The 15,063-nt window shown below is 48.7% G+C and overlaps 2 protein-coding genes across 3 annotated transcripts; both read right to left on the reverse strand.

Moving 5' to 3' along the window:
• Nucleotides 1–1,507: 1,507 nt before the first annotated feature.
• On the reverse strand, nt 1,508–3,704 carry LOC124696211 (scarecrow-like protein 33). The gene has a single exon (XM_047228971.1). It carries the CDS (start codon nt 3,702–3,704, stop codon nt 1,707–1,709), a length of 1,998 nt encoding a protein of 665 aa, XP_047084927.1. The 3' UTR covers nt 1,508–1,706.
• A 2,633-nt stretch (nt 3,705–6,337) lies between these two features.
• Nucleotides 6,338–8,917, reverse strand: LOC124703176 (scarecrow-like protein 34). 2 transcript variants are annotated; one of them, XM_047235401.1, is made up of 2 exons: nt 7,895–8,917; nt 6,338–7,864 (listed from the first exon to the last, which is right to left on the reverse strand). In XM_047235401.1, the coding sequence occupies exons 1-2, from the start codon at nt 8,734–8,736 to the stop codon at nt 6,406–6,408; spliced, it is 2,301 nt and encodes a 766-aa protein (XP_047091357.1). In that variant the 5' UTR covers nt 8,737–8,917; the 3' UTR covers nt 6,338–6,405. The 2 variants fall into 2 exon arrangements, with proteins under 2 accessions (XP_047091357.1, XP_047091356.1); XM_047235400.1 differs by having other exon boundaries at nt 6,338–8,779; nt 8,888–8,906.
• Between the last annotated feature and the right edge of the window lie 6,146 nt (nt 8,918–15,063).

Here is a 15,063-nt window from a genome sequence, read left to right on the forward strand (position 1 = left end):
TATAAGAACCAAAAATGTGCAGATCAACTAGCCAGTACAACTTTACAGCTTGAACACACATCTGGTTACTCTACACAGTCCCAAAGGGAAGTACCAAACAATTTGACTGCATGAACTCATACTACTACTAGTACTCCTACTATACACTTGTGACTTGGTCGCATGCGCTTCTCATCTCTCAGAGCATATGTCAAGATCTGATCTGATGAAACTGAAGAATCAACAATTTTACTGTAGATCACACTTGTTCAGTTTGGTTCACGACACCTTGATCAAATACAGCCGTCGATCTTCCACCCGACGCCTGTGACTTCAACTTAACCGCTTCGCGCCATCGCTTCCTACTTACAACCGCTGATCTTGCATCATATGGTCTTCATCATAGCTCACGTCGCTGTTTACTTTCCGACGACCACTCCGCTGTATTTATTGCACTTAGCTTTATTTACTTTTATCTAAAAAAAGTTTTATTGCACCCAGATTTCTGAACTACCCTGATTTTTGAGCTACAAATAAAATTACATGCATACATACTTATATATTTTACTTTGTCTCATATAAATCTTAGAAGGAAAAGGAGTGAGTAAACAGAATTATTAATGTGGATATTTAAAAGGTCACATCACTATGCCGACAGAATAAATAATTTGTTCGCAGAGACCAAAACATACCTTAAGATCTTGGTCATGCTTTAGTGTGTACATATCTTTGACATGCTCAATCCTTAAGTCTTATTGTTTTCTCATATGCTCTGCACACTAAACCAAATCAGTGGCCCAATAAAGTCCTGTAGGTAAAGAAAAAGCACGCCACAGAATCTTAACAGTTGCGACATTAAAGCATAGACAGAAATAGCAATTGAGATTAAGTAATAACCTCAAGCAGATGTTTTCAGTCAATTATCTGGGAGCATGAAGTACACATTAGAAAGCATTACAAGAGCAGTACTGAAACCCAAGATCAGCAGAGCACAGTACGAAGATTGGGCCTAGAAGTGGTTCACAGCTGGAGCAACATGCAATCTGCAGTTGTGCAAGTTTGCACCTTTCTCACAGTTATCATTCTACAGTATATCACCGAGCCTTTGAAGTTATATCATAGATAACCTCTTTTCAGAGAGGCAGTTATAGGATCATAGGTTATCTGAGACCATTGCAAAATTAGGCTACAAAATAAGAGCCCATTGAAACTATACCAGTGCATGTTTCATGTTATGATGGTCAAGCCTATCACACCTTTAATTATTCATGCAGAGAATTATAAGAACCAAAAATGTGCACATCAACTAGCCACTAGAACTTTACAGTTTCAACACACATCTGGTTACCCTACACAGTCCCAAAGGGAAGTACCAAACAATTTGACCACATGAACTCATAAACTCTACAAATATTGTGGTACTGGTACATTGTTCAAATTCTGCAGCAACAGGACGGCCAAAGCATCCAATTTAGTGTCATCTAAATTCTGTAGATATCTAAAATATAAAAAACACCTATGCTTTGTGATCCATGATGAGCAACCAAGTGGTTTTGAAATAAATAATACTTGCAATGAACCTCCAGGTCATAGTAGAAGTAATTTCCTACCTCATGGCACCACGGAAGTTACTACTTTCTACAACATAGATGTTGAGCTAAGTGCTAACATATAAACATGGGTAGATCTATTGATGTCTACAATCAATGTTAGATTGTGAAAAGAAGCTAGGTGGCATCGTCAGCAATCCAGGTTGACAGGGCATAGAGCACACGCCCCTTCCACCTGTGCAGTAACCACCGCTGATCCCCATCAACAACGAAGTCTCTGTGGTAGTTATCCTTGACCTTGTCCAGCACAAGCCTAACAACCTCTGGATTCAAGGGCAGTTGGCTCAACCCAGCCCGACGGTTCCGCGCCTGCCACTGCTTGTACGTCTCGGGGCGTTCCACCCGGTCTGCGCCCTCACATGCGATGACATTCAGGGCAGAGCGGCCAAAGATGTCACGCTCGAGCAGCATACGCCCGTCATTGTCCCGGGGGACGGTCGCATCCAGCAGGTCGAAATGTGCCGAGTAGTGGAACAGCGCCTCCCGGAACCGTGTCAGGAAGTACGTCGCACCGTAAGAGCCATTCATAATCCCATGGATGAACACATCCGGGCGCATCTTCCTGATGTTGCTGAGAACCTCATCCCTGGGGCTCGGGCTATCAAAGCAGACATTTTCGTCCATCAGAAGTCTGAAATGGCAAAGACTAATCACCACAAGCACCTCATCCCGGTCGATGTCCAGGTCCTCAGGCTGGACGGTCTCTCGCTTCGCTGCAATACCATGGAACTTAAATGGCACACCGAACACACGGGCGAAGTTGCCAAGCCTTCTCCCTGTATCTTCAATGTGGTCGGATCCGCGAAACCCAGGTTGAGGGAGATCAATGCCGGTGATCCTCACCTCCGGAGGTCCGCCTTTTCTAGCCGCCAGCATGCGTAGCAAGCCAGGCCACTGGAATCCTTGGTTGAGACCATAGTCGACAATGTGCAACCGCTTTTTCCCTGCCACAGCATTGCAGATGGTCTTGTTGGCGAAGACGAACGCCACCTTCTTGCAGCAGCAAGCCGCCATGTAAAGCTGGTTGGCCTTGAGGAAGTCGGCGACCGAGGTGCGCCTCGCCATCAGCGACTGGTACAGCTGGCTCCCCCTTCCCGCCAGCCGTGCCTCCAGCCCCTCGGCGAAATAATGCGCCAGCCTCTGCGCCGCGTCCCCGAGGGGGGACGAGTTCTGCTTGATCCTCTTCAGCAGCTCGCTCGCGCCCCAGCGGTTGTCGGCGGACACTGCCTCCGCACAGTTGAGCAGCAGCGTGTGCAGGTCCACCATCTCGCTGCCAACAATGCCCTTTCTCGGCCGCCCCCTCTTCCCGGTCCCCTTCCGGCTGGTCCTCGCTGGCTTGGCTTCCACGGGGACGCGCGGCTGCTGAACCCCCTTCATGCATATCTCCTTCTCCTGGAACATCATTTCGTCGAACAGCTTGCGCGCGCCATCCTCCTCCTCCTGGTCCGGCGCGATCAGTTTGGTGGCTCTGCCTGCCTCCGGCTCCGGATTGTGCCGCTTTTTCGTCAGCCCACCGCCTGCGGGCACTCCACCCACCACCGTCGTCGCGGCGAGGGTGGAGCCGATGTCGAGCGGGAGGCTGCTGTTGGGCGGGAGGAATTTTTTAGCCTCCTCCATGCCTTTCAGAAAGGCCAGGTTGAGCATGTCCTGGTCGCCGGGCAGCAGGCAGTTACCGGTAAAGGAGTTTTGGACTCCGTGGTGGTGCGGCGACGCACTGGTGGCGTCGGCATAGGGCGGGCGGGAGATCTGGACCGCGTCGTAGGGCGAGGCGATGCTGGGGCTGGGGGAGGCGGCGGCGTCGGACGAGGAGCAGGACGGCGAGAGCGCGGAGGCGCTGCCGCCGCTGTGGACGAGGATCTGGGCGAAGGGCAGCTGCGCCCTTAGGAGCGCGGGGTGGTCGGGGTAGAGGAAGAAGAACTGGTCGTCCGTGCCCTCCTCCATGAGCAGGCGCGAGATGTAGGGGAGCGCCATGTCGTCGAAGCAGGCGTCCCCGTCCTCCTCGGACCGGGGCGTCGGCGGCAGGTCGAGGAAGAGGGACGGCGACGGCGGCTCCAGCCGCGCGAGGAAGCCCTGCTGCTGCCCCAGGAACTCCTCCGGCGTGCCACTGCCAGCCATTGTTGCTCTGCTGCTGCTGCTGCTGGTAGTACAAGTGTACAAGTGTTGGAGTACTAGGTATGGTGGAGTACTAGGTAATAAGCTGTGCAGACAGTAGTACTAGGATTTAACGAGTCCACTCCACTGTCAAGCTCTGCTAATGATGCTTCCTTAAAAGTAGGGATGGGAAGGCTCCTGGAAATGCAGTACGAGCCCGACAACAAAAGGGCCAACTGACAATTGTAATTCCGGCTCGCCGCCGGTCCCAGGGTGGAGCAAGTACTCCACTAGTAAGAAAATAACACAAGAAAGCAACTGGCCAACTGTCATGGTGATTATTTAACTTAAACAAGCCAAGAGCAAGTGTTGGATGAAGCTGAGCTCCCTAGGATCATCATAGTTGATAAGCTCTGCATCTGCATCCAGACTCCAAGGCATCTTCTTTCTTTATCTAATCCCACATGCTGCTTACTCAAACAATTTACCCCTGATCTCTGCATTCAGAGTACTATACTGTACTGTATATACACACTTCTGACTTGGTTGCGGAAAACAGAATAGGGCTCCACCAATGTAAACGGATGCCCAACAAAGTCTTAGCAAAATACAGACCAAACAGCTCTCTATCTACTTGAGATCTTGAACCTTATTTGGTTAGCTACGTAAGGTAACCAAATTATCCATGCCTAGTCGTGCGCTCAACTGATGCACTAATTCAGAGGCAACAATTCAAACCTGCAGCCACATGGTAAGCAGGAAGCATCTAACCAACCTCTCACCACAAGTTACAATGCTAGTTTTCTAACAGATTCAGAAATTGACCAAGGATTAACTAAATACAGGACAGAGTTGATTGAATCTGTGGGCTTCTTCTCAGGTTTATTTTAAGTCAGGGACTCTTCAGTTGTCATCAACAATAAGTCCATAATCTTATTTATCACTGTAAATCTTATTTATCACCTTTCTTCAGAAGATATCATTCACAGTGAGTAGTATATTTAGATGATAACACAGGAAAACTGACTAGCAGAAACTGAAACCTGTGAGAAATACCTTTTTGATCATGCATGAACACAGACACATAATAACATGCACACATCAAACATCTGCTTACTCATCGCAGGCACAAGGAAAAACCAATCTGATGACAGCAAGAAAATGAAGTTCATAAGACACAGCATCTTTTAAACCATCAAAACCAAGTACATGTAACTCTGCTTGTCAGCTACAGGAGAAAGAGCATACACTAGGAAAGAAAAGTAGTGATCTTCATTTCGCTGTGCATCATCATCAGCTACAGGAGAAAAGGCATACTTGAATAAAAATGTTCATTCTTAGTACTATATACATTTGTGACTTGGTTGCATATGTGCTTCCCAAACCTCAAAGGGAAACAGAATATGGCTCTACCAAACAGATGCTTAAGAAATGTATAGCGAAAGACAGACCAAACTGCTCTACCAGCTTGAGATCTTGTGAACCTAATTTGGTTAGCTACGTAATGTAACCAATTATCCATGTCTAGTCGTGCGCTTGACCGACGCACTAATTTAGTGGCAATTCAAACCTGCAACCACATAGATAACTCAGGTATTCTCCAAAAAGAAAGTAGATAACTCAAGTAAACAGTAAGCATCTAACCAACCTCTGACCACAGGTTCAATTACTCCGTACAGATGCAATGCTTGTTTGCTTTGGAACCTGGACTTCATACTAAATTCCTAATTATAAGATTCAGAAGTTGACCAAGGATGCATAGAACAGACTTGAATCTGTGAACTTCTTCTCATTTTTTTTTAACTCATGGACTCCTCAGTTATCATCCCCATTTAAAAAAAAAAAACCATAACTCCATTTTTTTTTAGAAACAAAGACCTTATTAAATTTCAAGTAGGATTACATTCTAGCTGTATCACCGATTCTACAGATGTTGGCTCTCGGCCAATCCACATACATTCTGGATTACACGGTGATGCTTCCTTGGCACAATAATGCGCTGCCAAATTAGCATTCCTAGGAACGTAGGAAACTCCATAAACACTTACTTATCATTGTAAAACTTCCATGAAATGGTATGATCACATATTTCTTCAGAAGACATCACTCATAGTGAATATATCTAAATGATAACAGTGGAATATTGTCTAGCGAAACTGAAACCTGCGAGAAATAGTTTTCTTATCATGTATGAACACACACATAATAACATGCACACATCAAACACGCTCTGAGTAACCAGTGCAAAGTTTCTTGCTCAATCAAGCATTTCTTACTCATTCCAGGCACAAGGAAAAGTCAATCTGATGATACAGCAAGAAAATGAACTTCATAAGACACACATCTTTAAACCATCAAAAACAAATACAAATATTGCTTGTCAGCTACAGGAGAAAGAGCATACACTAGGAAAAGAAAACTAGTGTTCTTAATTTTGGTGTACATCATCACGGCTCTGCAGCAACATGTCCATAGCTATACCTAAAACCCCCTACCTAAATCCTACGCATCTGAACATTACAAGACACTGATGGTTTGTCTCTACTTATTTCTACTATACAAGTTTGACCGCCAATACAAGCTGCCTTGGAATGAAAATCCACTCAACTGAACCACAGCAGCTGAGGCATAGATTTTTCTGTTGATAACATCAAATAAAACATGAACCTGCCTCAAATGTATTACCTTCTATATCAGCACCCTGGAATCAAGTGAAGAGAAGCAGCTAAACTTTGGAGTTGTCATCCTCAGCAGCAACCCATGCCGACATGGCATAGAGTATGCGCCCCTTCCACCCCTGCAGCAACCACCGGTGATCCACATCGATGACAAAGTCTTTGTGGTAGTAGTTCTTAACCTTATCCTTCACAATCTTAACAACCTCTGGGTTCAGTGGCAGCTGCCTCAGCCCAGCCCGGTGGCTCCGCACCTGCCATTGCTTATAAGTCTCTGGGCGATCCACCCGATCAGCACCCTCGCAGGCGATGACATTCAAGGCACAGCGCCCGATGATATCCCGCTCGATGTGCTGCCGGTCCTCATTGTCGCGGGGGATGGTCGCATCCAGCATGTCGAATAGCGCCGAGTAGAAGAACAGAGCCTCCCGGAACCGTGTGACGAAGAACGGTGCGCCATAGGTTCCATTCGCAATGCAGTCGATGAACACATGAGGCCGCATCTTCCGAATATTGCTGAGGACCATGTCTCTGGGGCTTGGGCTGTCCTGCTTGTTCATGTCAGCACTCTCGTCCATCAAGCTGCTGAAACCGCACTGGCTAGTGACAACAAGCACCTCATCTGGGTCGAGATTTAGGTCCTCCGCACGGACCGTCTCCAACTTTGCGACAATACCGTGGAACTTGAATGGGATGCCAAACTCGCGGGCAACATTGCTGAGTCTGCGGCCAGTCTCCTCAATCTGGAAGGCCGGGCGGAACCCAGGCTGCGGGAGATCAATGCCAGTGATCCTCACCTCAGGTGGCCCACCTTCCCTAATTGAAATCCACCTGAAGAAGCCTGGCCACTGGAATCCGTATTGAACATTGTAATCCACAATGTGCAGGCGGCTCTTCCCCTCCATGGCATCCATGATGGTCTTGCCGACGAAAACAGTGTTTATCTTCTTGAAGCTGCAGGCTGCCATGTAGAGCTTGTAGGCCTTGAGGTAGTCCACGACCGAGGTGCTCTTGGCGACAAGGGATTGGTAGATCTGGCTCCCCGTGCCTGCGAGGCGTGCTTCTAGTCCCTGCGCGAAACAATGAGCCAGCCTCTGTGTGGCATCCCCCTTTGGCGAGGAGTGCTGCTTGATCTGCCTGAGTAGCTCGTTTGAACCCCGGCGGTCGCCCGTGGCCACCGCCTGGGCGCAGTGGATGAGCATGGTGCGGAGGTCGACGACCTCATCGGTGGTGCCCCGCTTAGTCCCCTTGCCTGTGCCCTTCCTGCTGTTCTTCTCGGCCTCGCTGCCCATGGCGATGCGCAGGTCCTCCATCCCCTGCATGCAGATCTCGTACTCGCGGAGCATTAATTCGTCGACCATCTCGCGAGTGCCCATTTCCTCCTGCTCCGGAGCCATGAGCTTGCTGTTCCTGCCGGCCTCCGCCTCCAAGTCTTCCATGCCGTGCCTGTTCTTGCGACCCCGGCCACCACGGAACATGAAGGTGTCGGCCTCCTCCTTCTTCATTTGGCTGCGGGCGGTGAAGCCGCGCGGTGCCGGCTTATCGGAGATGGTGTCGAGGTCGAGGAGGAGGGCGTTGTTGGTGGGCAAGAACTTGCTGGCCTCCTCCATGCCCTTGCGGAACGCCATGTTGAGCATTTCCATGTCGCTATCCGTCTGGCCACCGCTGAAGAAGGCCGATGCCAGCACGTCTTGGCCTGCGTCAGCAGCGGGAGAAGCCACCGGCTTCTGCTTGGACTGCTTCTCCGTTCCACTGTTCAATAGTGGATTTGGCTTCTTCTCCGCGCCCCCATTCTTGGAGAAGGCTGCTGAGCTCTGGATGCCCGTGCTGCCGCCGTTCTGGCGGGCGGTGGCCTCGGGGAGCGCTGGGGTGTGCTCGAAAAATCCCTCTTTGGGGGCGCCGTTGCTGGGGAAGAGGAGGTCGTCGGCGGGGAAGTCGTTCGAGTCAAGTCCGATGTATGGCGGGGAGCGGAGAAGCTGGGCGAGCTCGATTGGGTCGTACGGCCAAGCGGGGCTGGCGGGGGCGTTGGTGGCGGAGTCGTCGGAGGAGGATGATGTCGATTTGTCGGCTGAGGAGAAGGCGGAGTTTGCGGCGGTGGTGTTGGGGGAGTCGTCGGTGGAGGTGGAGTCGGAGATGATCTGCTGGAAGGGGTGCTGCGCGGAGAGGATGGCGGGGTGGTCCGGGTACTGGTAGAAGAACTTTTCGTCGATGTCCTCCTCCATGAGCATGCGGGAGATGAAGTCGAGGTCGTGGTCGTCCGGGGAGGCGGCGCGCGGCGGCGACTGCGCGGGCGTGGGCGGCAGGTCGAGGAAGAGGGACGGGGAGAGCGGCTCCGCGTCGGCGAGGAAGTCCCGCAGGAACTGCTCCGGCGTGGCGGCCATGGTGGACGGAGTAGATAAAAGAAAATGCTTGAGCTTAGCGATGCTGTTGGGAGGGGGACATGGAATGGATCTGAGACTGAGTGCGAGTGGAACGGAATTGATCCGGGCGGGTGAGCCTATAAAAATGGGATGAGACGGGGGGAAAGGTTACCGGCCAAGCAAGAAAGAAACCACCGGAGCGAGCTCGGGGAAAGTTCCGGGAAGGAGGCGGATGCGACTAGTGCGGCGACGGGGAGGAGACGCTTGCAGCGATGTACGGCGCCGCTTCCTTCCTGCTGGCTGTCTGTCTGTTTTGGGCACGTCGATTTTCCTTGGGTCGCAGATAGCCGTCCGATCGGCGAGGTTGAAGTGGTCAAAATCGACGAGCAGAGCACCATGACCCCCATGTGCATATTTATGTGCCTACCCTACCCCACGATAGATAGTGGCAATGTTGTCAACTGATATCTACTCCGCGTACATCGAGGAGACGGGACATTGTCGTCGTGACACCAGGCGACAACATTTCAGATCGAAGATACCAGAGTTAGGCTGCTCATAGTGGGGAGTAACATAAGGTGGTGTCATGCATAAGTTACTAATCCATGTTACTACCTTCATAGTGGAAAGTAACTTAGAGATGGTATCATGCAAAGTCTCATTTATTAGTTTGTAGACTCATTTTATCTTGGGGTGTGTGATGTTATGGTAACATAGCTAGTTACAACATCCCTCTCTTTCTTCATTTATTGCTATGCCATGTCACCAAAATACCTTAAAATATGTGATGTTACTACCTAAGTTACTCCCACTATGATCAGTCAACGGAGGGGCCCCATGTAATTTATTTCAAAAAACAAAGAGTATAAGGCTAGTCATAGTGGGGAGTAACTTAGACTAGTAACATGACATTACTATCTTCATAGTGGGTAGTAACTTATATGTGGTGTCATGCATTGTGTCATTTATTATGTTATAGACTCATTTTGCCTTGGGGTGTGTGATGTTATGGTAACATAGCTAGTTACCACCTCACTCTCTTTCTTCATTTATTGACATGCCATGTCACCAAAATGCCTTAAAATGTGTGATGTTACTAGCTATGTTACTTCCACTATGAGCAGTCTAACATTGGTGTACACATGTTTTATTTTTGACCGGAAATGACCAAGAAGGACCACAACAAGCTCGTATTACTTCACCTGTGAGTACAAGTTTACACGAAGCACCCTCGAGGTAAGAAAGATTACAATTTGGTCCATGCACTTCACAAACAAGATGTCAGATATAATTATAGAAAAGCAATCAAGGCTTTCACGACCTCGAAGCGTAGGCGCCAGCAACTCTACCATGTACGAAACCACTTGGAGAAACGCCCACAATGAACCCCATGCTAAGATCCAAGAACTCCCATGGAGGAACGAAAAGCTCGGGCTACACCACCAACCGAGCGCGAAGCGACTCCTCTAGCCATGGATAGCATCGGCAGCAACTTGCCTCCGCTGATGAACTCTTCCACCAAAACCAGCTTCAGGAGCACATGAGAAGCTTTGTACTTCATCTTCTCGTAGAGCCATAGGGTCAAGCATCATCAAAGAGATATGTCCACCCCTTTCCTCTGGACACCATGACGGCAAAGAAAGGGAGACAGAGTTTCCATATATGCTCGAGATCTAGCTCCACCGAGCTTATTTGAGGATGCCCTTCCAGATCCACCCTTCTCCCTCCCCCTCCACCATCGGAGATGAAGAAGAACATGCTTCAACAAACCCTAGGACCTGCTCGCCGAAAGCTGAGGCAGGCAGAACGACGACATGATGCCATTCCCCACATAGGAATAGCAAACCCTAGAGCTACTATATACAATGGGGAGTCGGTCCCCTCTCCCGCCCCAACGTTGGCTGGTAGAGCTGCCGAGGAAGAGAGGGAGAGGTGCCGAAGCGTTGAAGGCGGCTGTCAAGTCGATCGAGGAGAGAGATAATGCAGTTCCATTTGGTGTACACATGTATGCCCACCATCATACTGAACATGAGCTTAATTATATATTGATTTGATATCGTAAATGTTCATATTTTTCTATAACACAATGGTTAAACTTAGAGAATGGTGACTTTTGGCTAAATTTATATGCCTTATTCATTGGAACAGAGTGTATATTTTTGCAAGAAATTATCAAGCATGTTTGATACACTACAGAATGGATACATGTTAAATGTGACCTGGACAATCGACCTACCGTCGAGCAAAAATTTACAATAAGAGAAGAGATGTTTGAATGACTCCTCGTGCAATGAACATATTTCATAATATCGTGCCAATTGGCCTTAAGAAGGTTATATTTATCAAAACTACCCTTCTACGAGGGTATTACAGGGAAAAAATCGCAGTTTAATTTTTTATTTTTTTTGAACAAGGGAAGGGCCTGGATGGCCCTAGATAATTCATTACGTCACACGTGGCGGATACAGTTTTACAAGGAGGTCCTCTAGCATCTTTTGCCCAGGAAAACAAAAATTTGAGGAAAGGCCCTCCAAATATGCAAGAAACATCCTGAGACAAAAATTAAAAAAGCAATCCGGTCCCTGGGCTCCTCCACCACCAGTCGCCGGCAACCTCGAGACGTTGCCGCCGAGATGCGCTGCCAGGCTGCTCGATAGCAGACTTCCGACGACAAAGCTGATTCGCCGGTCGCTTGTCCTCCTACGGGGACGAACCACTTGGCGGTGGAGAGACGACGAGCTCCGGCGAACCGAGCACAGAGCCTCCGTCTTGGAGGTTGAAGATGGGCCGCTTGTCCGGCCGAAGATCGCGACGCTGCTAGAAGGCGCCGCGTGATTTGCTCGAGGGAGCACAGCAGCTCCGTAGCACCTCTTAGGCAAAGACTGACTTCGATCAGGTCGAGTTGCAGCGCCGCCAGCAACTCCCTCCTTGCCACCACGGCAGGCCAGGGAGATGCAGAGCAGAGGCCTTCTCAGCTTGGACCAAAGCCAGACGACGAACCAAGATCTGGTTACCTGAGACAGGGACAACTCTCTGTAGTTTCCATCCCCCTCGCCTCCGAGGCCGGCCGGGATAGAAAACAACGAGCACCTCGCCACCGCGCAAGGAGAATCCCCCATGCCTCCACGGCTGGACAAGAACATCCTCATCTGGTGACGCCCATGCAGGCACATCAGATCCTTCACCACCGATTTATTGAAGGAGACTGTGTTGCTCCTCCGCTCGCTCAGCTCCGACCATAGGAGCTCAAGGAGAGAAGACAGCAACCCTAGGCCACGGATCTGGTGGCCAAGATCCGGAGCATCGCTCCTACTACCGGGCAGAGGCCCCAGAAACGAAACCGAGAGAAAACTAACCCTACTATGTACAGGAGAGACTCCGGCGCCTCGCCTCCACCATTCTCCGGCGGCAGCGCCGCCGAGAATGGCTTCGGCTCGGCCCGGGCAGAAGGAAGAGGGGGTCAGTTATTGTAGGAGGGGGAGAGGAGAGGTGGGGGGAAATGAGGCCCTCCCTTGTACGTCCAGTTTAATTAAAGTAGAACTTTAAGCTTCCATACTTTTATAAAATTCATTATTGGAACGTCATAATGAAATATAAGGCAATTTTTAGAAATATAGGGGGGCCGTAACCCCCCCCCCCTCCCCCTCAGGCCCCATTTTATTGAAACGAAGCCACATGTTTCAGCAGTTTAGTATGCGAGGAGAAAGAAAGTCAGACTCCTAGCTATTTAGTTCCGTACTACTTATTACAAAACTATGATCTCCTTTCTCAAGTTACAACCAGCATATATAACAACAACTAGGCGAAGAACTAGTTGGTGTTGTCGATGAAATATAAGGCAATATATAATGGTTTATTGAGGTTTTCCCTTTTTTATGAGAAGAATCCATCTAAACTCGAACTTCCTCGAGACAGATGCACGACAGTTCACGAAGTCTCCATTAATACGTATGCATGCTTTACGTTGTGTGCCCCATGTCCAAAGAATCCTAGCTAGGCAGGCAGCTACCCATCGTTATCTCCAGGCGTAGGCGGCCTTCTCATGCCAGAGTACCCATCTTGTTACTTGGCCCATAATCTGGTTAGCTGGTCAAGCTAATAACTTCTCTGGTGCCCCGCATGCATGTTCTAGCTAGTACCTTGGAGAACAATCCTCCGTAGTGCCAAGTCTACCCTCATGTGGATCAAGTCTACGTACCTCAAGTTTTCAAATCAAAATAATGGTCAAGACAAGATGTGTCCAGCAGATTCCATTCGTTTCCCCCCAGCTTGCTTGTAGCACAAGAAGGTCAATCACTGAAATGAAACACTGATGCAATTCTTTTGACTTTTATTACCGCACGTGCTTGGCTTGTTTTATCCCAGTGACCAATCAGTGTGTGACGCACTGACACCGTCGACATCGACTCGCTTTCATCCTTTCCCTATCCTTCGTTCTTATCCCTTTCTCTCGATGGAGATGCAATATTAGTTGCTTCTAGCTAGTTCAATAATTAAATCCTCATATGTGCAGATTTTTTGCTTAGCTATCGGTTTGCTCCGTAGACTTTGACCAAAACGTCGCTTTCTATCCTTTGTAGTACTGTACTCTCTATATCCCAAAATATATGACTCAACTTTTTTTTAATACAGATGTATCTACATATATACTAAAAATCTGTCTAGATATATTCGTATCTAGATAAAATTAAGTCGCTTATGTTGGAATGGAGAGAGTACGTGCGATCTGACGAAGTACAACTTTGTAGCTTTTGCTAGGTCCATGTACCATGTAGTATGTGTGATATTTGACTCGGAAAAGAAACAAGAATCCATCCCGATCAATCCGAGGCATGCTTGTCAGTTGTCACCTACGGACTGGGGAAACTAGGTAGGATATTAATATGAGGAAAAAAGTTAACGTACGTCAGTGTTTTTCTGTTTAGATTACATAACACAAGGAGCACAATTTATGACCACTATCTAATAGTGGGAAATAGAAAAAAGAAATGCGTTCCTAAATCAACCTCCTGTTGGGTCTAGGATTCGAAAAACTGACTCGTCAGGCTGTCAGAGTGGGACTTTTATTTGAGGGCGCTGCATTCTACATAAACTGGTCGATAGAATCTCTATTTTTATTTATCCACGCCTTCACTAAACTATGGAAGTTCTCGAGAGTCTGACACCTACCCGGTGCTGGAAGGTCGGAAAGAAAAGTGTGGGAGGAGGTGTCCTGGCCAAGGCGGTCGGCGTAGACTAAGCAATCCAAGGAAGGGCATATATTCAAGACAAAAGAATTCTACTCGGAACTATTTGACACTTTGCATGTTCCAGACACGAGTCCACTGAGAACTTGCCACTATGTTCTGAATCGACAGAGCCCTAGGATTATACCAAAACATCGTAATTGATAGCTCTCATCTCAATCGGATACCATCTTTTTTGCGAATAGGACACTGGCATTAAAAGAAACACCGAACGGTACAAAGCAGCTCAAGAAAAACGAAAATTACAACGGGATCCTTGAGAAGCCCTTCATCTTCAACCTCCAGACCGTGTCGACAGCGCGCCGCCGCTGCCGCTCCTCCCTGAGCCAGCCCGACGTTGTTGGTTGCGGACGGGAAGTCGTCGAACGGGTCGAAAAGACCACATCCGTCCCAGAGATGAAGAAGTAGGATGAACTGCCGATGAAGCTCCTTGACGATCCGAAGATCCCCACAGCCAGATGAAATCCTCGAAGACAACACCATACCCACAAGCTTCTCAATGTTACCTTCAAGATGGGGTTGAAGCCTGGGAAACATTATTGCACGAGGCGCCACCACCACCACCTGAGCATCGCTCCTACAAAAAAAAACCCTAAAGACGGGGAACGAAGCTCCCAAAACTGGGAAACGGAGCCCTCCCGCCGACGAGAGCCCCGATCCGCCCCACCTCCATGGCCCGAAGGCCACAGAGGCGGCCAGATCGGAGGCGCCGCCGACGGGAGGCAGACAACCCTAATCGCCTGAGGTCCCCTCACGAGCGAAGGGATACCATCTGCTTTGGGTTCTTTATTATCTCCTTCGAGAAATTATTAGGATCGATGAACCCTTTCACCCCTATCCACCATTCAAGGAGTAAGTTAGTACACAAAGAGGTATCGGGAGATTGTGGCCACACCTGCATTCAACCCTCCCTTCTTCCATTAGCAAGAACGAACTTATTTCAATTGCATATTATAAGGAATTCGAAGAACTGCTTCAAATACAGTATGGGGAAGCACTGGCTGGGTAACTTCAATATCCACGGGCTTGCTAGCTAAATGGAAATTGGCACACACAATTCTTCAAGTTGCTTCTCATGGGTTTTCATAACCCTTCTGCGCAA

The sequence above is a fragment of the Lolium rigidum genome, chromosome 3, assembly GCF_022539505.1.
Source record: "Lolium rigidum isolate FL_2022 chromosome 3, APGP_CSIRO_Lrig_0.1, whole genome shotgun sequence".
Classification (NCBI taxonomy): Eukaryota; Viridiplantae; Streptophyta; class Magnoliopsida; order Poales; family Poaceae; genus Lolium; species Lolium rigidum.